At 41.9% G+C, this 24490-nt stretch overlaps 1 protein-coding gene across 2 annotated transcripts in view; it reads right to left on the bottom strand.

Moving 5' to 3' along the window:
• LOC118780557 (metabotropic glutamate receptor 2-like) overlaps nt 1-24490 on the bottom strand; it is a 43743-nt gene that overhangs the window by 10475 nt on the left and 8778 nt on the right. For both annotated transcript variants that reach the window (XM_036533124.1, XM_036533122.1), the window contains 2 exons: nt 16695-17348; nt 1747-2584 (listed from right to left, as the gene is read on the bottom strand). In XM_036533124.1, coding sequence (XP_036389017.1) covers nt 1747-2584; nt 16695-17207 — 1351 coding nt within the window. In that variant the 5' untranslated portion in view covers nt 17208-17348. The remainder of the gene's footprint in view (nt 1-1746; nt 2585-16694; nt 17349-24490) is intronic.

Here is a 24490-nt window from a genome sequence, read left to right as displayed (position 1 = left end):
TTGAAGGCAAAGAAAAGGAAAAGGCCATCGCTGTAAAGGTTTGTATTCTTATCAATCTGTATACATACATACATGTATATGTACGTACACATGATAATGATATAGATTATATATGTATTTTAGTCATCTTTCTAAACATTTACATTGGAAAGGTAGCTTATATTTTCTTATTGAGTGAGAAGCAATGTGTCTTCACAAAGAGAATGAAGAATGAAAGTAATTTCATAACTGCTGTGCCAGTTTCTCTCTGTAAGGATTTCCAAAAAGGTTTTGGGATTTTATCTTCTAAGTCTGCTCTGATGTACTACTGCAGCCACTGTGGCAGAACCTGTCTGGGGGATTTGCTCTTTAAAAACCCATCGCTGTGTCAAATAGCTGCTTCTCATCAGGAGTCAAAGCCACCCAGCATCATTCTACGGCATTACAAGACTTTCCTGCTCTAATACAGCCCTAAGACCCTATTTTCTATGATCTATGTGCAACCAGAGGGCTTGGGGGAGTTTCAGAGCAGGCATCTTGGTCAGAGCCTGTAAGAACAAGACAAGGGTCTGGTAAGGATACTGTTGTTTTCTGAGCCCAGATAAGATATAGAAGTCTCTCAATATACTATGGCTCCATATGCAGCAAGGTATGTCTTATTCTTGGAAGATGGGGACCCCGGAGACCAGTGAAAACATTTTAGCTTTATTATTTCAGCAGTAGTATGGCTTCAAATATCACAAATTAGATTTCTATATGGTGTAATAAAAACATATTGGAAAGGTGGTATTGATTGCGCAGAGAGAACATAAAGGAGTTAAGCACTTTATCTTTAATCACTGCGTGTATTAATTCAAAAGAAGGAGGTTGAGGAAGGCTGGGCTACTCCTCATTGTATATTACCACGTGATGCATTTTCTTCATTTGTATAAATCCACTCTCGAAACGTGTTACTTAATTTAGAGTGTGTGTGCTAACCCTCTGAAGGCAAGACAAAGTGTGACCAAATTCATTACTGAGCGCCTAGTTGATAATTAACGTTTCATCTCTGGCAAATTGAATCATCACAAACTCTATTCAAGCCCAAAGGAAAACAACCTAAACTGAAGATCCCATCTTGTACTCATTTAAGACTGGTGTTTGTTTAGAATTGGCCTAATTTACTGAGAGTAATGATTAAATGCTCCATTATATTTAGGAGCCATTCTAGGACATGCTAGTGGTAACTGCACAAGAGTTTATCATGTTCCCAGTGGCAATATGAAGAGTGCCATATCAAACCGAGTGAGAGACTGAATGATTGATGCTTGTGGTCAGAAAGATGTTCATATCACAGCACTGTGATGTATTTTGGATTCTGTGTTCTAGTTACTGATTATTGCGGTATTCTTGGCTTCTGTTGCCTAGTCAGGTTGCACAAGTTAAGTTGTGGTAGGGCTTGAATGGTGTTATGCTCACATTCACTGGTCTGGGAGTGTTATTAGCCTGGTCTGACAATGTAGTTCATTCAACTTGAGTGGATACACTTCTCTTCTTTTGTACTGGAAGTTGCTCTGGATAAGTATGTCTTCTAAATACATGTAATGTAATTTTATCACAAAACGGGCAAAACAATCTTGTCTATTTCAGGAAAGTGGTGTAAATATACAGTTTATTGTTATCTTTTTGTCATCTGTAAGACAGGAGAAGGTTGTGTTGAACTTTGACAAAGAATATCAGAATAACTGTTGTAACAGCTTTAATGAGCTGGTTGTGTACCACACTCACCATCAAACTTGGTCTTCAGGATGAATTCCCTGTAGAAGCGCTTCCCGTTGCCAGGCTTCATGGCCTCGCAGACCTTGGTGGTGTTGGGGCACACGGCCTGCCTCATGTTGTGCAGGGCGTGGGCCATAGCGTAGACGGCATTCACCACAAACATGATCTTGGGCTCCTGTTCGAAGCTGCCATCGCGCAGCGAGCGGCGGGCACAGGCAGGCTCGCGGAGGCTGCACTGGAAGCGGTGCTCCCAGAACTCGCGGAACCAGGGGTTGCGGGTGTTGTTGTACGGGTCCAGCTTGGTGAAGTAGTCGGAGAACTCCCGGATGGGGTAGGAGGCCAGCTCGATGGTGAAGGCCCCGTCGGCCACCAGCTCGCTGCCCCTCACCACACTCTCTTGCGCCCCCCAGCCGTCGCTGGCCACCCAGACGAAGCTGACGTTCATGCGGGCGGCCGCCACCAGCAGCTCGCGGGCGTCCTCGCTGCGCGTGAAGAGGATGACCACCTTGGCGTTGGACTTCTGCTGCAGCGAGCGGATGACCGCCTCATAGCTCCAGCGGCTCATGGAGCGGCTGACCTTGGCGGAAGTGGCAATGCAGATCTGCCGGGCGCGGGCCTCCTGCTGGAAGGCGTCGATGCCCGTCTCGCCGTAGTCGCCCTCCGACGCCACCGTGGACACGTAGGTCCAGTTGAAGTAGCGCAGGATCTCTGCCATGGCCTTGGCCTGGTAGAAGTCCGGCGGCACGGTGCGGGCGAAGTAGTCGTAGCGTGTCTTGTCGCTGAGCTTGGCACTGGTGGAGGCGTAACTGATCTGTGGGATCTGGAAGAGCCTTAACAAGTTGGCCACCTGCAAAGGAGGGAAGATCACCACAAGGCTCACAGTGAGTGCGTTTTAGGGAACCAAAATGTCTGTGTTCCCTGCAATTACTCCTTCATTTTGCAGACAATATAATTGAACATCTCCAATTATGGACAGGCATCTCAACCAGCGCACATGCCATAAACAACACAAACGAATAAGAAACAACAACCTAGTTAGTATTTTTCTTTTTTGGTAAAATTGTAACATTCTTGACACTGCCTAGTGAAGGAATCAATCTTGCAGCCTTGGGAGGGAATCAATCTCTCCCCAGTTCTAGGCCAGTCTCCTCTCAGTGTCATACAGGCATCTTTTACAAGTGTTCATCTCTATGATTGTCTAGCAGGTGCCCAAGGCACCACAGGCTCCTTAGATTCTCAGTTTTCCAATCCCCTTCCTTGTCAGTTAACATCTAGAACACTGTCTGCCATGTCAGGCTATTTCACAATGAGGCAAAAAAACTGATAAGACTGAATGCTGATGAATACAGATAATGACACAGACAAAATACAGATAAGGAAAAACGCTACATCGATTTTCTTGTTCGCTCTTTAGCTTAACATAATTAAGCAAGATATCCTGGCTGCAGGACACAAAAGAGGCATGCATGAATCTGATCTAAATTGCGGCCCTAAGAAGGTATGAAGCCGTAGATCATGGCTGAATTTTTTACAATGGCCTTTTTTTACAAGGTATTACTGACATTTTGCATTACACAATTATTCACCGAGGAAGTAATGAGCTTAATTATTACCTATGGGTGACCATGATTTCACATGTTGTTTCCAACTTAATTATGCACCTGCTTTTTCTGTTTTTGTGGTACTTTTGCTTCAGGCAGCCCGATGTCTTCCTATTCAATGTCATGTCAGCAGGAGACCAAAACGAGCCAGCAGTAAAATTCAATAAATATGCTATACTCACTCAATCCTCTCTATGCACACCGCCTCATTGTGCTGAGAGTATGGATTAATGGGAGCTTCAAGATAACAGTGAGACTCTTATAACAAGTGCAGTAACGCCTCCCAGCCACTGAAGCTCTTGCTTCAGGCGTTCTCTGAAGCCTGGAGGCAGCCCAGACTCAGGTCATTCATTTCCCCTTTAATTCAGTGCCTTACTTCTATTTTTCACCCACACACCTGATTGTAATAGAGACATTAATTTTTAATGCGGCGAGCGCAGCCGACATCTGCCTCGTGTTTGATGATGGCACAGATGATGCCTCCACGTAGCCCCGGGATCAGCGGCACGCCTCGGCTCCAGAAGGACGAGGACGTGGGGCCGAGTCACCAAAGAAACGGGCCGTAATGTCATTTGGACAGCCTGGCTGCTGTGTGAATCAGATTAGGCCCAGGGAAGGAACAGGTGGATGCAGTGTATGAGCCCTGTCAGCGGAAATTGACAGACCACAGTAATGCTGCCATGCAAACCCTGTAGGAGTCTGAGAAAGCAAGAGTTTAGAGATTATTATTTAGAGATTAGAGAGCAGTGTGCTATTAAAACTCTAATAACCTCTAGACTCAGTCAAAACCAACATGCGATCTTAAGTGACAGTGCCATTCAAACCATATATGTACGTATTATTGTAAGTAGCAGTAACAACTGTACTACAGTGGTAGTAGTAATAATAGATCTGTAACTGTGATAACAGTATAGGTCAACTGGTTGTCATGGTTAGTTGGACCACCTATACACCCCTGCCATGTTGCTAGTTGCAGTATTGCTATAGAAGTTCATTACCATAGAAACCGATGAGACACTGCAGAGGAGGAACAGTGGAAACTGGGTAGTTAATATTAGAAGAGCACGTTTCCCTTGAGGTTCCTCCACTCCGCCCCAGTTTAGTCTTACCTGTCAGCTCACTGACATCACACATGATTTGAACATTGTTACATGCTTTAACCCTCTTTGACAGTGTGTATATATATATATATATATATATATATATATATATATATATATATGTGTATATGTGCATTCAGTAAAGGCACCATGTTACAGAGAAACCCACTTAACAGAAGAGGTAAAGAAAATTAATATGATGCATATAGACAAGAGAATGGCTGGTTGGAATTAAATATGCGGTTCCCAATTATAGGATTATATTTGTATAGAAACAGGTTTGATCTGCTGGATGCAATGCAATGTGCCGAAAGCAATAGTAAAACATCTATGAACCCGTGAAACTGGTTTAAAGAACACTCCATGTTAGGTTCACCCAGTTCAGGCATACTAAGTGAAATTCCATCACTTAAGCTGCTCAGTGCAGCCCTCATGAAACCCATCCAAATGAGTGGTTTTGTATCATAAGGATTGTCTGACATTTGATTGCAAATGTGCTGTAACTCATCATTATCACTGATGGTAACCAATTACCCCTGTTAGACCAACTACTTTAGAAAGGTCTTGGTTCTCTATTTATTTGGGATCAATATCATCCCTTTTATCACAAGCAATCATTCATGACTGTTTTCAAGAAATTGTTTTGTCATTATAATCACAGTTGTAAATACAAAACCCATACAGTAATGTATTCAGACACATTGATTGTAAGAATTGTTTTATCACAGGAAAATCTGCTGTGATATCGAATGAACACTATGTGTGTTAATGTGTGTATATGCGTGTTGTAACCCACGTACAGTATTACACAGAAACACACAGGCAGTAAATACTGGGACAGCAGAAGATGGTACAAATTTCAGTACATAGTGTGAAGGATGTACACTCACAAGACTACAGACACCTTACAGTTTTCAGAATGTGCCTTCCATATAAATGGAATAATCACCCTATAGATAGTCACTGTCAATATTAGCTATGTTTATATCTTCAGTTCCATCTGAGAGCTTGCTAGCTAGCTGAATTATGTAAATAAAAAATATACAAGCTATTTTGATAGGGGAAAGGGGGTTCTATGTTTTGAAGCTGAGCTGACCACAACACACCTTTCAGGAATAAAAATGCAATGCCTCCTCTATTATTCATATTCAGGAGGAACTATCAAAGATGTCCCAGACACAATGAAAGAGTATTCCTGTGACTGGAAAAACATTACTACTACTCTGAATTTTAAAGTAGTCTCTTTGAAACTCAAACAAAATATATCCTTCATGTATCAAAATGACAGCACATTGATGTTTTATCCAATATAATGGCTTGACAAAGTTACCTGGGTGACTGCTATCCAGCACTTCATCCTGACTGCACTGCTGTAATATTGGATGCTTTTTGTGTACCAGGAAGAGCCACTCTTCAACAGGCTGCCTAGTAGACACATACTTAGAATTGGATACTTGGCCTGGAAACCACGCCCTGTGTCAATCGGTCATAATGGTACAGCCTAGTGGCCTTACTTAACTGTCATAGGACGACGTTTCTAAGCCATGTGTCCAATCACATTGTGTCTATTTTCTTGTGTTATTGCCGTTCCCCACCCCTGGCCAGAGGCGGCTGTGAATGAGAAGACAATAACCCATCAGACACCTTGGACTGAGTAGCAACTTGCACTTGAGTACAGCACAGAGTGCAAAAGACTAAATGATTCAGTAAGATCCTTTCCAGGCCAAGGCATCTTGACACATGATCTTGACAGAAGGCAATTCATAGGAGACATTCTCACTGTAATTGGCTCCCATCTATTCATCCATCACAGATATCTTTTTATTCTTTCACACAATAGGTGGTGCTCCTACAACCATAAATGAACTCCCACCTATTGTAAAATCATCAGCTTGCAAAACCGCTTGGAGGACTTGCAATGTAGAAAAATGCAGCTCCTCAAGTTGTCACGTGCCTAATAGCTGTAATTGTAATCACAGGCTCTATTGGGGTTCCAACATTTAAAGAATATGATATAGTGCTGGATGGTGTGGGGATTTACAGTTGTTTGTAACGCTGAATTAGAATGGTATAGATTTCAATCTCAACAAAATGAGAAGCAATGGTGCAACATTTTACATAAAACTATTAAAAACCTCACAATAAACCTGGGATGACAGTTCAGTTCTGATGCTACCTGAATAGTGGATGGGATGCTTCTCATATGGTGACTCAGGGCAATAGATTCATGCACACGAAATGCCATTTATTGACAACACAGGAAAATGATTTAGTTCTGCTATTTTCATTAATTGAATCAAATACATTAAAAACATCCCACACGCATATCCAAAATGGCTATGGATTTCCTTCAGTATGAGTTGAAGGAAGTCCAGCACCACTTTGAAAATCATATCTAATTATGTATCTGATTAAGTAATGAGAGCAGCTGAGGCCAGGATCTGTTGCGCGTAAAGCCTTTATATTGAGTGGGTTATTTTCAGGAGGTCTCACTTCAGACAAGTGGGAGGATGAAGCATCTTGACTGTGAAATCCTACTGAGGCTCACTGACGCAGCCACGCATGCTGTCTTGGACCCACCATTGCTTCACAGTCCATAGTCATCAATACAGAGTCAACAAAGGGAGACTGGTTATTTGATATGGCTCACTGTGATGGACACTTATAGATGAGGAAGAAACAGGAAAAAAAACACTTCTCCCACCTTCACCTTCTCATTCGTAAATGCCAGCTTCTTTTCATCAGATTTTCAGGGAGTGTGGTTGCACTAACATTTGTTTCAAATAGTTGGTTATCGAATTATTTGAAAGCCTTTTGTTCACCATAAATACAGTATGTCTTATATCAATTTGACCAACTTGTCTTGCATTTGAATGGAAGCCATATCCCGAGGCAACTAAAGTAAACAACTGCTTTTTGTTTGTTTTGCTATTAAGATTTTGGATGCCATGCACAGGAGCTGTGAGAATGTTGAAAGTGTGAGTGTTGTCCATGGATAAAGTAGCTCTGTTCACAAAAGGCAGAGCTGATGATCAATGCACATCTATTGATTCATTCCCGTAAGTTTTACATTAGAAACTCTTGTGGACTAGAAATACAACAGCGAAATATTTTGGGATTATTTAAAATGTTGAGCATAACTTCTAAAGGTGTTTGATTTTGTCACACATAACTAGTTGCACCATCAAGCACAAAGTCTGCCACATTGATCTGGGTTGCCAATACGTGATCATAATTTTGAATTGCACACTTCATGTGCAGTATGTCAGCATATCCCAAAATAGATGAGGTTGTCTGTGGGGATTGCAAAGGCCATGAAGCCACTGTGATGCTTGTCCAAAAAAGAATGGAATGGAGCAGAGAGTGCAGAGACAGAGCTGGCTGGACACAGGTGCCAGCAGCAGCTCTCAGTCATGGAGATGTCATGATTTCCTCTACATGAAAAGTCCATCTGGTGATCCCAGAAGGCTGGCAGAGTGTGCTAAGGCAGGACATTGCTGCCTACCCAGAAAAACAGGGCCAGAAAAGGAATGATGTTCCATATCTCTCTCTCTCTCGCACACGCACACGCACGTACCGATGCAAATGCAACACACGCATCCCTTTTTATATTAACAATCTAGGTATGTACAGGTACAACCAGAATAGAGAGAACATTTAAATGTAACGAGATCTGTGCCCATAATTATCAAGCATCTCAGAGCAGGAAATAGGTCCTAAGTGCTGGAAAATTCTGAACAACGCAAAGTTGATCCTACTTTACACCTAACAATAAAATCTATTTATCTCTCAGCTATTTTAAAATACTCATAACTTGGCAGGTATTTAAGAGTCCTCTAGAGCTGTACTAATCTGCTGACAGCTGTAGACAGATGGCTGCATTTGAGGAAGTGGCATGGAGCTTTCTGGAAAGAAAAGTGGTTATGCATACATTTTACATTAAAAGATCCTGGTCTGATCCTGATCCTAGAGAAGGAGGGTTTTTTATTTGTTGCCCTCGCCGGGGGTGTTGTCACTTTTTCTACTGAAAGTCAGCAATTACTGCTAAATTGAAAGTAATTTTAACTCTGTTTCTTGGGCAAGGGGAATATTTCACAATGCAACTGTTATCATTTGGGCCCATCACAGGCAAGCATCAGCAAGGCAAGATCACTTGTAGGTACACAGTTCAATTACAAGATACACAACAAACATTTATGTATGACTTATAAGGACATTTAGCAGGATTCTTACGAGTAACTCTGAGATGCTTGGGAAATAGCAGGCCTCAGCATGAATATGGTAAAGATGGGGAGTAAGATAATAATGAAGATTATGATCATGATCATGATGATGATGGAAAATCCTGGAACAACAATGCACATCTCCATGTTGTGACCACTATTTGCTCCTAAGTGTCTGTAAGTCATTTAGCTTGTCAGTGCAGCAAGGTTTCAAACTAGGCTCATGTTAAGAACATGTGGGCTGAACTCTGTTCTCTGAACTCTGTTCTGTGGTTGCTAGGCAACTCTGCGGTCGCTAGGCAACCACACCTGGTTAAGTCCACCTAGTCCAGTTGGAGGACTGACCTGCTTAGACCCTGAGGAGAGAGACCCATCACTAATCAATCCTCCTTCACCATGTGGTGTGATCAATCTTACGATTTAATCGTCAACATCTGACATCTACAGCGTATGTGTATTGTGCAGAAATTAAACATGGACATACATTTTTAATCAACATCGTGCAGCACACAGCAATTCCATGAACATGTGTTGCATCAAACTGGATGTTTTTTTTATCTGCCTGTCCAGACAGCATAGTTTCTACTTTAGGCAGAGGTTGAGATCTTTGAGAGAAATGACTAATGTCCCCAAGGAGGAAATGCTGGATCTGGGTTGGCAGGGATGTTGTAAACCAGCATATAAGAATGAGCAAAAAAATACTATTTAAACCGTCTCTATGCCCTAGGGTGCACTATTGAAAACTTTAATTTAAATGTACTTGATTGAGCAATTCTAACACTGCCTCACACCACTGCAGTGTGCTACAGACCAGAGAGTTTATATTACCTTGAAATTCACTGCTGTTTCCGTTCAGGGTGCAGAGAGAAAAAAATGTGTTAATCACATGGGTACTGTTATAAATATTTATATCAAGGATCTGATTAATGTTACAGAATGTGATTGTCTTTCTCTCTTTGTTTGGAGAAATTTTAATGTTCTTTTATGAAATTTTATGTTCTCCCAAGAATATGCATCCAACTATTTGTTTATAACATTTGATACCAGGGAGGATAGAATTCTTTGTATATATTATATTCAGTTCACAAATCCACATAACATCCACAGGTAGTTCAAATGTGTCACAATTTATTCTAAAGCGCCTCGCCAGCGATGGAAAAACACAGCTGGAAATGAAAGAGCAGAGCTAATTATTGATTACTCCTCCTGGACCCTGACAGTTTCCGTGCGTTCCTTCTACGTGAGTTTCCCCCAACCCTGTGCATTCACAAATTCTCAATGACAATCTGACTCATTAATTAGTGAGCTGCGTCGTGTTTTTGAAAATACGCTGAAACCTCCAGCCTGAAATAACATGTTCAGAGGCTCTGAGATGCACTGCATGATAAACAGCGTCTTTTTGAAGTCCACACCAGAGGATACTCTTTTTTTTTTTTTTTTTTTTTTTTTTTCCTGTCCTCGCCTCCTGTGAACACTGCTCAATCATCACAAGGGCTTCATTTCATTGCTCCTCAAACATTGCTCCTCATATCTCCCCCCCCCCCCTTATTATGCATCCATCTTTGCATAATAAAGTAGATGTGCTTTCTTCTATCAGGTAAACACACTGTTTGTTGGTTTGTTTGTTTTACAATGTTACCATGCGTAACATAGTTGAATGAGTTTTTGCAGCATGGTTAGAACACTTGCCTGTAAGGGTCCTGCCTACTCTGTATGGAAATTTAATTACACTAGTAGGAACAATTTGGTGTGCAAGGAGGAAAGACCCACAATGATGTGACTTTTTTTTGTTTTGAATGTTTTTTCTTGATCTCAGAGAAACAAAGAAAATGTTCCTGTCATTAATTCTTGTTAATTGCAGGTTGGCCCTTGGAGCTAGCTGTGACTTCAATTTAGAATAGCACACTTTGTCAACTAATTGATACATATTTCACTTGAGCATATACGTGCTAGAGTGTCTCTCGACCCTTGAGAAGACCCTGGCCCCCAGCCAGGGACAGTATTCTGCAGAATACCATTTCACTGTTCTATAAGTTTGGTGAGCATGGTCTACGTGGTAAGCTGTGTCTGTATTGTAAATAAGTGAACTTGGGAGTGGGTTATACATGAAGGCATAGATGCTCTGTGTGCTCCACATATATCTCCCTTAAAATTTTGTTTGATTTAACTGATCTGAATATTGCTTAGCGGTTATTGAGTTGTAAGCTTCGTCCCACTTAAATTTGTGGCCCTTGCACCTGTGTAATTATAATGTGCCTACACAGCTGGGTAGAGTGTTACTGCTCTGTACATACAGATAGCTAAATAATACTTTCTACATTACACATGTTAACTCTGTTTTCTTCTTGGGTAGTTATATGTAACTCTTTTCAAATGTTGTAGGCATATTAGACCCAGGTTGGCCATGGCCTACCCAAAACACCTGTAGACCCATTCAAAAATTCTGCAAGAATATTTATATTGTAAATATATAGCATGTGTAGTAAATACAAACTGTGCAGTTCACTGTTTGTTTTCCACGTATCTCCCATTACCTAATTCATCCAGTGCATTCATGTCACTAACTCATTACGATTCAAACTTGGAAGGCATGCAGATAGTTTACTAGCTAGCTAGTTATCGCATGTTTCTACATTTTTTCTAAACTGAGATGACTTCCTGTTACAACACCTAATTCAATGGGTGGAGAAGAAATATTCAAAGCAGCAGTGAATGTGTTCTACACAGTGTACACACTCAAAAAGGGACAAAACCTCCAATAATAACTTGCTATCTTGCTGACATTTGGTGACATGAGGTGCATGAGTTGACATGAGCATAAGAATTTTTTTTTTTTTGACTGAGTTAGAACACACCTCCACAGAGACAATCAATGGAGACATAGCTGCAAACTAGCTAACATGTCCAGATGCTGAGTTTGTGTGTGTGGCAAGCTGGGAATGCTGTGAGGGCAATTTCTGGACATTGGAAAAATGAAAATGATTTGAGAACATGGCCATGTGCTATTGAGCAGATGTCTACAGTTGTTAAACAGAGCCATGTTATCAGTGCCAAGTCATAATTAAATAAACAGTACATTAACACAATTAAATCTGTGTTAAAAACCTGGGATAAAATTAGTTTTTTTTTTTAATACTCCATTGACTTTTCAAAATTGTCGTTGGCTTTTGAGACCTGGCATGAGCATTGTGATGAGCTCTGAGGGGCTCTACACTCTACTGATAAAAATACAACACTGGCACTGATATCACTGCTGCTGGTGATGCTGCACAGGAAGTCCATATTATTTCAGTTTTTATTATTATCATAGGCTTTTTTAACTTTTTGTTGCTATAATTTATTCAGTGCTAATTGTTTGCTGCTATTTTCAAATAACCAACCTGTTGTTTTTTCTTGAAATTGCACTTCTAAGGAATGTGTGTACATTCTTCTTTTTGCAAAATATAATCCCAACTGTTGATAACTCCTGCAAAAGGCTAACAGCACATAACTGTAAGTGAGGATTAAATTAACAGCTCTATCAAAAGTATCAAATTAAGAGCTCAGGAACGCAAAACCAGCAAAAACAACAGGTGCCCAGGACCAGAATTGAGGCACACTGCTTTATCTTGTCAAACTTCATAGGAGTTTGAAGCATTAGATGAGTATTACACTGAAGGACATAATGTAGAAGCTGATAAATACCAATGTGAGCAAAGATTCAGAGACCAAATGGAAACAAGCTATTGTCATTTTATGAAACAGGAGAGACAGAAAGTCCCAAGTCTTCATTATGATCAAACTTGATTAAAGGCAAATATATCACAGTTATAAAACCTGGTTGAGGTATTTCATTTCAGAAATGTTGTTGATCTTTTGAGAACACTCCTTAATTCAGAGAAAGTGGGCATCATGATATTCCTTTCCAAAAATCTATAGTTTGTACACTTTAGAGAATACACTGTGGTCATTGAGAGATATAATGTCAAATATTTATTGCTTCATATTTTCATCATTCTTTGTTAGGTAATGTGTTAGGAATTAGGTTCATTTTTTTACATGCCTGCCTAGATAAACACACAAGATAGAAATTAAAAACATGTTGTGAAACTCAATGTCCGCAGTACTCCTGTATAATGGAAGCTAGAACATAGGTTTGAAAACATGACCTTTCATGTCACATCAGTGACAGTGCATTAATAAATAATAGTAATGCAAGAAATACGCTGGCAGGTTGATGTCAGTTTGAGACAGCTTGAGTGCTAATAATCTGTTGAACCTTGTTAACCGAAAGTAATTTGGTCCCATACGAACATAATTTGTCACAAAAGTGACATTGATTCACCAGTAATCTTTTTCCCCCTAGTATAATCCCAGATGGCTAAAACGTCCCCATGTGTCTATGTATACAAAAGATCATCCTCGAATGGCAAGGACACTCTCTGCCATGTGTTGTCCCCCTCATATTTATCTGCTACAAATTCATCCTTCATGCCAAGTGCTCCCCTGAAAGCTCGTCAGTGGAGAAGGCACCAGACGGCCGCCGCGGCCCCTTCGAAATCTTTGCCCTCTGACAAGAGAGGCCTTTTCCCGTCAGTGAGGTGGCCGGCTCCTGCCAACTTCAGTGACACCCTGGTTGCACCCCACAGATGGGAATGCCAAGCGCATGGCATCCCAAGCGTCCAATGGCGTCATTAGCCCTTGTGCTCCTCTGACATCGTTCATTCTAGGCTGAGTGGGACCATGCCAAAAGCAGACACTCGACCGACCCTTCTGTGCCTCTTTGTCATGGAAAAGAGCCGTTCACTCCAAGACTTTGGAACCAGGCAGGTGGTCACAGGCAAGGAGCCAAAGGCACAGCCCAGCCACGATCCGTGCTTGGTTTTGTTCATTAAGACAATACTGAGCACCTCAATCTCTCGAACCTCTGCTCATTAGCCCTGCTGGATCCTATTTGCGCCCCACAGATTCCCACTCTCATTAAGCCCCTGAGGAGGATGGCTGGCTGAATATCCTCTCTGACAATCTTTTCACTTAAATATGGGTCCTACCTACAATCTGACCTTCTCGGAGAGCCAGGGTTTTTTACAGCTGTGTGACATTGGGTCGGTGATGCATTAACAAATTCATCAGAAATTCACAGACACAGAACTGAAGTTCCTACACCGATCAGACACACTAACGCTGCTTTTCCATTGACACTGTTTCAATGACGTTAGTAAACGTGACGCATGAAAGTATAAATGGCCCGGAGTTTGCCGATCAACTATCCACAAATGTACAATAGAGAGCTCTTCTGTGAACACTAAACTTGCAGATGCTCAAAAACCTCCTCTTGGCATTGATTTACTGAGGACATCTTGTGACATCTTAAGCACTCTGCAGTGTGCATGCTGTGTATGGAGGAATTATTGCAAGTAAAACAGAGGTGCTTCAAATGAATCTTTTGCTGAATCTTCTTTCAGAACAAGATAAGACACATCTTATCCTTGATGGAGCAAGGGGTCAGAGCTAATCTTGTGTCCGTGTGGCTAAGCAGCATGTTCAACCCCAAACCTTCAATAACAAGAAGGACACCATTATTTATTTATCATGTATTTTTGTGGCAGCCGTAGGAAACTGCTATTTTGTAACAGGGTGTAGTGCGCAGGGTGTAAAGGTTAACTTAGAGACCCTGGAATTTGTGTATTCATGGAGGCAGCTTAGCCCTGTTCATAAGTGCCGCGGGCGCAAGGAAGGGAGCCTATCTGTGTCTAATCAGACAAGCATTCCACTGACACTCCCTGTCTTATCATAAGAGGATCTTCTCACAAAGGGATGGTTTGAGGGAGCAGAGAGTGTAAGACAGCTGGGGGTGAAATGGCCTTCCGTGATCCACGCGAACAGGTGACATTTGCAGCTTTGTCTCGCCAGACGCCCCTAAATGCCGCTTGACTCCCTGGTGTGACAAGCAGAGAGACCCAGCAAATTTGGCTCTCTGTCACCAACTGGGGGAGTCGCGCTGCACATCAAGTTGCCTGCCAGATGCCTTCTCAGCTGAGAGCGATGGTTAACTTGCACACGAAAAGGGCTATTCAATTCAGGCCCCCGGAGGGCTGTGGTTCTGCGTGTTTTCCATTTCTCTTTAAACTACTGACACTCCTGGAGCTGGAGAGGGAAGCTAAATCAGTTAAGTGAAGACAGTGGTTAGTCGAATTAGGTGGTGAAGTGCCTGGCTCAGACGAAAAAGCCTGCAGCACTTCAGGAGCAGATTTGAGTAGCCCTTGTAAGATGTTGGGCCTAATCCTTGCATCAGGATCATCAACAAGACCACTTCGATTCTGATTTTACACATCTCAACTCACACACTAATCTAGTCAGAACCACTCTGATTGCCACTTTTGCTAATGTGAATCAGATTACATGCTTAAACATTACACACCTGATTAGATAACTTCATCCACAGCATCTTTGTCATAATAATGAACCTGCACTGCATCAAACAGATGCAACACATCCTATCTGTGTATGCTGCATTATTAATGCAACCATCTTCCATCATACGGTGATTATGGCCCTAAAGCAGAGGAGTTTTCACTTCAAATAAGGGACTGTCTCTTAAACCCATTCCTTCCTTCATTGTAAACCCACCATGATTGAGCTGAAGAGCCATGATGGGTCTGAAGCAAGGTTTCTCCAACTAATCTACAGTGATGGCCGACACTCAAAAAAGCAAGGATTGAAACCTACATTCTCGTGCTTGCCTGCCTCCTCACCCACGCTCTTCACCTTTCCTGCACCACGTGCCGCCACCTCATAGGTGCAGGGGGCACAACAGGGCCGACTACACCAGCGCACAAGGATTAATCATGAATTGCAGCTTGACAAAGAAACAGCCACATAGCGGCCCGTGAGGGACCAATTAAAAAGGACTCGCTTTAATTGTTAGCGAGCTTCTCATCGGTTCTTTGAAACACCTGCCCTGTGCCGAACGGAATGGTGCTGTCACCATCAACCTGTCATGTAATCATCCTTCCTCACTGCATATGCCTGAGGGCCAGCTGCATTAAAAAAAATACAATCCAAACTGAGCATATGGTATATCAGCTAAAAACTCAGCATATGGCAAACAGGTGAATGGATATTTTTCCATTGTCAGGGGGTTTATTTTACAATCTGTGTATTAATTAAAGTTATACTATATCAGCACAATGCCATAACTGTCAAAGCTTTCCCATTTTGCTGTTATAAAGTTGTATAACAGTCTGTCTGCAGCTGTGTGCATGATTTTATGAGTAAAAAAGATTAGCATTTTCTTTTTTATTGCCTATTACTAAGACCATAAAATCATGCCTTTCCTAATAAGACTTTATCTTTGTTTAGATACTGTACAGTAAAAAAGTGTGAAGATTTAATTGATAAGAAGCATGTCGTTGTTTAAGTTGATATATGCTCAATGTATACTTCACACATGCATCAGTTAACATGATCACACCTGTGTGGCTATAGTATATTCCTTAATCAGTCAAACACATATAGCACCATTTCTGCTGCATTACTAATTACTTAATGTAGTAACGCAGGACCTAACTGCAGCCTTTCAATGTGTCAACGTTACAGCAAAAATATGAAATCAATGAAAAAGTAAATCAAATATAAATCAAACATTGTTCCAAATAAAGAAACCTATTCACCAAGGATTCTTATGCTATAAGATACAAATTTATCCTATGATAAGGGAAAACTGCGAACCAGAGCCAAATCTTGCAATAATTTGAATCTCGATTCTAATGTCAAGAATTAAATAGAACCCCTTGAAAAACACAACTTTTAGTGTTTTTTGAAAAACCGTGTATTTTTTGTAATATTTAAAAATTATACTAGCATGTTCCCTCTCATTGGGATACTATATTCTATGTTTACAGTAGACGCAATCTAACAGAAAAGTCTGGATGGCAGGGACAACTCACTTGGCCCAGCTGTAAAGATCATCACTTTGAGAGACGTTTGAACGCGTCCAGCTCAAACAAGAGAGCACTGTAGCAGAGCATGTCGTGGAGCGGCTGTAATGTTACCTGGATGGACACGTCACTGTAGGATCCCCCGATGACCCCTGATATGGCCAGAGGGAAGTCGTCGTGGATCCCGTACGAGCCGTCGGGGCAGATGTACTCGGTCTCGTCCACCTTGGTCAGGGAGGCGCGGACGAACTCCAGCGACTGCTCCAGGGCGTAGGTGTCCTTGGAGCAGGTGTCCAGGATGTGGGCGCCCAGCCTGAGGCCCGGCAGGATGCGCTGGTCCTGGTTGATCTCGTCCAGCGCCAGCAGCATGGCCTCCAGCCGCTGGATGCCGCGCTGCTCGTTGATCTTGCCGCAGTCCTCGGTGCCCTCGCCTTTCTCGTGCACGGGGAAGAGGCCCCCGATCACCAGGTCCCCCTCCATGGTGATCTCGCGCTTGGCCCCCGGGGTGTAGCCGGACGAGGGCAGGGTTTCAGGGACGAGGAGGGAGAGCAGGATGATGGGGAGGCAAAGCGACCACTGGGGGGTTAGCGCCACGCCGAGCCTGAGCCTGAGCCTCGCGGCGGTCATTTTGGCGTTGCGTCGGGGAACTTCTCTCCGGAGGGGGCTTAGAGTTACAGCACTGCAGAGGTGTAGAGGCTCAGTGTTTTGTCACCATTATGAAGTCCTCCTCCAGCAACAATGACATCTTTTTCATTTGATTCTCACGCCCTGGGAACAAATATAGAAGACAGTTCATTCGCTGTTTTTCATTGAGTCGATGCCACACTGCTCTGTACTTGGAGTTGTATGTTTTAGGGTGATGGATAAAGCTTCTTGCCACCAATCCCTTCACACTTCCCCAGCTAACACTTTAAAGCAGCTGCCTCTTTTGTAAAATCATATCAGTCATGACATTCCAACTACATTTTCCAAAGCATATTACATCATGTTTTTTGTAATATTATACACACACAAGTGCACATGTTCATACACATATGCTCTGCTGCACACAATTCTATTCTTCCACAGAATGGTTTTAATGGAAGTTACAAGATAGCACAGATACTTAGTCCAAATAATCCTAGCCCGCTTTAAACATAACACATACCTTTTTTGAGTGTCATTAGCATCATTAGACACTATACAATACAAGATGGTTTTATGATTTAGAATGAGAAGTATTTGTAAGGCAGTAATTCATATTAAGGGGCTATCTTATTGTCCATCGTTATGTGGCGAGGAGATGGCCACCATCTTTCAAAATGGGGACAGTGCATATATCCTTTCCATTGGGTACTCTGTTATCATGGCGTTCAGCATGCTCCTCAAACATTTCTAATCCTGCAACAGGACTGAGAACTGGATTAACATAAAGAGAAATAAAAAAACAGAATAGAGGAATCTCTTAAGCAACTACATTTAATGTAATGTGAATTCTTGATTCATTGTACTGTACAGATAGAGGATGTGGCTAACTCTCAGATAAACAGGATTATGAATGTTTGGTTTAAAACCTCTTGTATGAACATGCCCCCCAGCACGCTTATGAATTTGAATGTCTGAGCAGCATACTGCAGCATTCTCTGGATATGGAAGCTTTTTCAGTGATTTTTTTTTTGTTTTTTTCAGTGAGCTGCTGGCAGCTTCTTCTGCCAGCCCCAGAGAGATACTGTCTCTCTCGCTCCTCCCTTCTGGCCTTAAAAAACACTGTCCAAATTACCCCCAAGAGGACGTCAAAGACACTTTAGGGCCATCAGGAAGATGTGACCTGAATCTCCTTGCAATAAAAACACAGGCAATATACCTCTCCTACCCTCCTATTTATTCTGTAGTGTTCTCATGTCCACAGGGAGGTCAGTAGCCTTGTTCTGACCAGGTGTGATCCCTTTCTTGGACACAGAATCAAAGAAAGCGTGAATTATTTGTCCACCCCTCCTACACCATTCGTCAATAAGTAATGTGCCCTAAGTCCTGCCTCTTTGTCTGAAAACGTTCTCTCTAAGTGGTGCTCCTGACTGACACATCTGGGAATCCTCTGGAACAACAAAACAGACTGGCAACATCAGCGCTTATCCCCATTTTTGTAGCATGAAACACTGGCAAACACCCAAGACCATTGCAAGGTTTTAAACCGAATCCATCTCCATTAAGCCAAATATCGAGCACTGAAGCAATGGTTTGTGTCTATAAATTACTTGGTGTGACTAGATGTAGAGCCACCAATTTTTCAGTGTTGGGGTATTTGTATCACAGCATACACACATGCACACGCATGCACACGAGCACACATGCAGTGAGCAAATACATCACTGTTCATTGTTTGTTTGTGACTCACTAACTCATCATTTGTTGTTGTAGATAATTACATCACCAGGAGATTATGGAAATTTAAAAATAAGTGTATACATTTTTAAGCACTGTTACACAGCGGAAAACACGCACTCCGCCTGCATGCAAACAAGGGAAACAGAATCCCTCTGAACTTACTATAAGAGAAGGCTTGTTGACTACAACTGAAGGTTCTTTATTATCACAGGCGATGTTTGCAAAAATCTGACTGCCTGGTGAGAGTTCAAACCTTGTATATCTTTCATAGCTGAAGAAAAAAACCTCTTAGAAACAACAGTCTGAAAGAGAGAAACCACAAAGCACAATGCAAGGAGGAAAGGGGGTAACTTTATACTAGCTGGTAAAACACCCGGGGGCATTTCTTTTAAAACTTGTAGTACGGTAAATAACACAAAGCTCACTCAAAGATGCACCACCAAAATGCTCAAGATAGTGTCACTCGCAATTACTTCGCAATTTAATTTCATAAGAAGTGTAATGCTCAAGGTTGTTTGTGGTGTTTTCCCAGTGCAGTGTAAATTTAAGCAAACAAAAAGTGATAACCTAACGTAGTATCCCTCCTTTACAATGCTAAATATAGTGTTCCTCTAGTCTAAACAAACACATATATACCCACATATCCATCCATTGGTGTGTTTATGTAAAAAAAAAAAACTCCATTTGTTAGGGTTCTCCCTGCAAACCTCTGTTGCCATGGAAACCTTCCATGATTGGGTGATTGGGGAGTGGGGTGGGGTGGGGGTGGGTTGCATGCATGGGCATGAGTTACCATATGAATTCCCTCCTGCACTGGCCCAATGGACACACAAACCCTGGTGATGTGTGTTGCAGGGAATTTTCTCTACAGCCATGTATCTGTTACTATATGTTACACCTGTTGTTTAGCTTTTACAACTATAAATCATGATTTGTCCAGGTTTAGTTTATGTGTCCCTGTTGTATGATTTCATAATAATTGGACCATGGGTCTGGTACATTGCAGATGTACCTCTGCAAAACAGGAATGCAGATATCTCTATATATAGTTGTGTCCTTCATGAGTAATCCTTTATTTCAACAGCTAACTATTTCAGTAGATGTTGTCAGGAATATATGATAATCTCATAATGTGTAATAAGTATGCACATAATTCAACAGCATTCTAAGTATAATGATTTTGGCTGCTTCTGTTCCCTGCCCCACAGCCTGAGAGTTCTCCACACATATCACACCACACCACATGACACACACACACACACCTCTGTGTCTTACCACCTTTTTCTGTCAGTTCCTCAGTGATGGGATGGCCCACAATGCCTCTGTCTTCGCTTGTTTTTGTCAGGTTCTGTTAAATGCACCTCTCTCTTCTCTCACTAGTCTGTTTCTCTGTTGTTTAAGTGACACCTCTCTATTGCTCTGCCTATTCTGAGAAGAAAGGGCTGCATTCTACCACATGACACAACATTTATTCAACCCTTGTGATGAATAGTTATGACTGGAAAGTATATTTAATAGTGAGAGAGTTTTACATGGAAATATGCCACTATTTAGGAACACATCATGTAGTCTGGCTTCATGCAAAGGTCCTCAACCATTGATTCAACTATTTGACATTAGTTGCATTAAAGAGGACCCCTGCTGGTTTATGTATCTTATATACTTATTGGATTCAAATGCTACACAAGCTATTGAATACATAAAATAATATCCTTACACTGAAAGCTTTTTTTCATATTTTTCAAATTTTTATCCCTCTGTTACATGCATAAAGAGCTCCACCTTTGCTTCCATTTTCATCATTTGGCCTCCTAGCATTAGAGGCATTATCTGCATTTCTCATTACAAGCTGAGGAGGTTTCACTGTAAATATCTGTCCATCCAAACAGTGGTAACTAAGCATTAGTCCTTTCCTATGCCCTCAGAAGGAAACTCTACAGAATAATTGTGCAGCTGGGGTCAAGACAATTTACTGAAGACTACCAGAGAATTACAGAAATGCAAAAATATGCTAATACACTAAAATGCCTGGGTGAATCTGTAGGCAAGTCAACCAGAGAAGTTTGTGCTTCCAAAAAACTCAACAAGCACCAAATTCTTTGTGTGGAATCTGTAGTTTATGCTTAATATGTGTGTATGTGTGTTTGTAAACAAGCACGCTTTCACATTCCAACATTGTATCAAGCAAAATAAGGACGTTATTTCCAGTCTGAGCGTGATGTCACTCCACGGGAGAAGGCGGGACAGAGAAGAGATCGAATGAAAAGGACGAGTGATTGCCGAATCTGGCGCTTCTGAAAGCAGTTAATTAGTCATTTTCATTAGACTGAGACCATATGGCAAGTGAATGACTGTATGCCTCTAAACCGTTAGGAAAATCAGTGAGGGCTTATTCTGTTCAGACTACAGTGATTTGCATTTGCTAAAAAACTATGGGGAACAGAATGAAAAAGTTGTTTATGCGTGTATTCATTCTTTTTGATTAGAAGCTTTTTGATAAGTTCTTTGATAAAAGCCTTTATAACATATCACAGTACACATGAGATTGAAAATACATACAAAACAGTCAGTGTATATCATATAATAAAATAAACTTGGAAAATGGAGTATTAATGTCTTTATTAAATTATGTTGAATTTGGGCAGCAAAAGTTGCATGTGTACTATCTTTTAAATTTTGAACATGATTTTACAGAAGTTCATTGTCACCATACAGCATACAGCACAATGTCTTCCAGCCCTGTGTATATTGTTATTTTTTCCATCTGAGCTCTGAGTGAGGTTGAATGAGATGTTAGTTGAGCTCTCGTGGGGCTTTGTTGTGAAATTCCTTAACAGGTGACTATTTCTGTCGCAGACTGAAGACCCACCTCTTCAGACTGCATCTTGGTTCCACCTCAACCCCTGCGCCCTAACACCTGCAACCGCTATGATTTGATGTTTATTTTATGTGTAGTATTTTTGTGATGTATTCTGGATTCTGTGTTCTAGTGACTGATGTATCGTAATGTACTAGTTGGGTTGCACAAATTGACTTGTGGTGGGGCTTGAATGGTGTTATGTTCAAAATCACTGGTCTGTGAGTGTTGTCATCCTGGTCTGACACTGTTGCTCATTTAACTTGAATGGCTACACTACTCTATTATGCTGGAAGTCGCTCTGGATAAGAGCGTCTGCTAAATGCACGTAATGTAATGTAATGTAATATTTTTAGTCCTATCTGAAATTGGTTGCTGGTGTTGTCTACCGACATAGAGATGCAAGAAAATATATTCCTTTATTTGAGTCACATAAACAAAGGTTTAAGCTCAACTGATCATGATCATTAGGAGCTGAAATAACTGCTTGACAGCTTCGAACAATTGAACTCCCAATCAAGCTCCACTGAGGCTGAATGTCTAAATGTATTAAAAAGCCCATTTTCCTGCACCATTTCACTAGCACAGACAGACCTCCAGCAAAACATTTATTTCATGCAGGACTTACAGCAGATTAATTGCAAAGTGATGTTAAATACTGGTATTAGGTTAACAGCTCAATGAAACCTAATCAATTAAAAGCAATTGGAACAAAAAAAACAGCACAGTGTGTCCCAGGGCCAGGGTTGGGAAACACTTCTAGAACCCACCGAATGCTCGGGTTGAATCCCAACATATGTTCAAAACGGCTGAGGAAGTGTTTGGCAGGCAGGAATGGTGCGGCTGGCAATTTCTGCTTTCTCTCTGCTCATACCATAACCACAGGCGGCGACCAGCAGGAGCCTCGATATCAGGCGGCGCGCAACGTTTAATTGACGTTAAAAATCAAATTATTTTAAGCTGGCATTTCTCTGACCAGATGGAGCCAGCATGAGGTTTCCATTTGCAGACCCAGGCGAGGGTGGCGGTGAGCAGGCTCACCAGGACAGACCAGAGAGGGAGGCGAAGGCAAACTACGTCGCAGTAATGTTTCAAGAACGCTTTGTCAAAAATTTCCAACAGTGGAAGGCGCGGCATTAAAATTTAGCACGTAACAGGCAGTCCAATGAAAAGGCTCTAAAAGCACCGTCTTCTGCAGCCTACTTGTAAAGTTAAGTACGGTCGTTATGGAGATACATATTTATGTCGGCTGAAGGCACACAGCGATCGCTCTCCTGAAGAAGCGCCTCTCAGCTGAAGTAGCCTTGGCGTAACACATTGGCGGCAAAGCCTCTTTCTTATCAAATTTGCTCCCAGCAGGACCCGCTATCACACCACTCCGCAGCTGATAGAAGCTCTCTCTCTCCCCTCCACCGCTCCCAATGAAAAGGAAGTTCAAAAAGAGGAGCCAGCCTGACTCGTGACACTTTGAAGCTCCTGACACGTCCACTCGACCCCTTTCGCACAACGCCGGCCCTGAGCTGCGCTGCAGCGGCGTTGGCTTCCCGTGCAAAGTGTTTCCCCATCTCTTCAGATTCTGCCGCAGTGTGGTGTAAGCTTGACATGGAACATAATCATAGCGCATTGGCAATGTTTGCATCCGTAACGTGCTCGGAGCCAAATCAAGCATGACCACCCAGCCACTTGCGCTGCCCCCTTCTCGCAGTGCTGTCATGTTGTGTTTTCAAAAATAAAGTACCGTCTTAATGCATGTGAACATGTTTTTTCAATTTGCCAATGAATTCTTGGGAGGGAATCTGGTAATGACGAATTGTCATGTTGCTTTTTTATTGACGCTGCTTAATTTTGACAGACTGGCTGCTAACAGTCCACAGAGGTTGATAAATAATGAACATGTTTCCCAGGTATGACATGTGTGCACATCGATGTTAATATCTCTTATCCACATGAGAGGTAGAAGTGCACATAAAGCATTGCGTGTATGTGAAACCCAACAAGACATTAACATGCTGCAATGTCCTTGGAGAAACGTACACCAATAAAGATCAACATGGCCCGGATGTTTAAGAGGAGAATTCACCTGATGTGAGGATTCAAAAGACATTATGCCTAGGAGAGACTTTGCCTCCCGCACTTTGTCTTATTTGACATCTTTCTCCTTTATGGTTGGGGATGATGCATTTTCACAGTCCTCTGGTCTTCCTCCTTTCCCAGTTTGTTAGATGGCCTTTTTAATGCAAGTGGGTCGAGGCTGCCAGCCTCCTAAACACTTCAAACCTGGCTGCAGGGGGCTTGAGAGAGACTGGGGAGGATGGGGAAGGGGGAGGGGTCGCTTCACAAGGTGTTAATCTGTCTGAGCATTTTCAATCATATTCTTGGAATGGAAAGCAGCTTTCATATATGGTAATATTCCCGCCGGCAGCGATGATTCTTCCATGGAGGTTCATTCATATTCAGCTGGAAGTGGGAGAGGAGGAGAGCTCTGGGAGAAGGGGAATGTTTTGATATGTTCATTGCTCTGGCTGATCCGAGAGCAGTCACAGTGAACGAGAGGAGGGCGGGTCTCGCATACTGAGGATGTGGACGCCTGTCCAGGATCAAGGTAACAGTGGAGATTAAAGGATGTCCCAGTGATGATCTATTCTGTTTTTCAAAACAGTCTTATGGTAGATCATGAGATGTCCACTCA

Source organism: Megalops cyprinoides, chromosome 7 (genome assembly GCF_013368585.1).
Source record: "Megalops cyprinoides isolate fMegCyp1 chromosome 7, fMegCyp1.pri, whole genome shotgun sequence".
Lineage (NCBI taxonomy): Eukaryota > Metazoa > Chordata > Actinopteri > Elopiformes > Megalopidae > Megalops > Megalops cyprinoides.
This window is presented reverse-complemented; position numbering and strand designations above follow the sequence as displayed.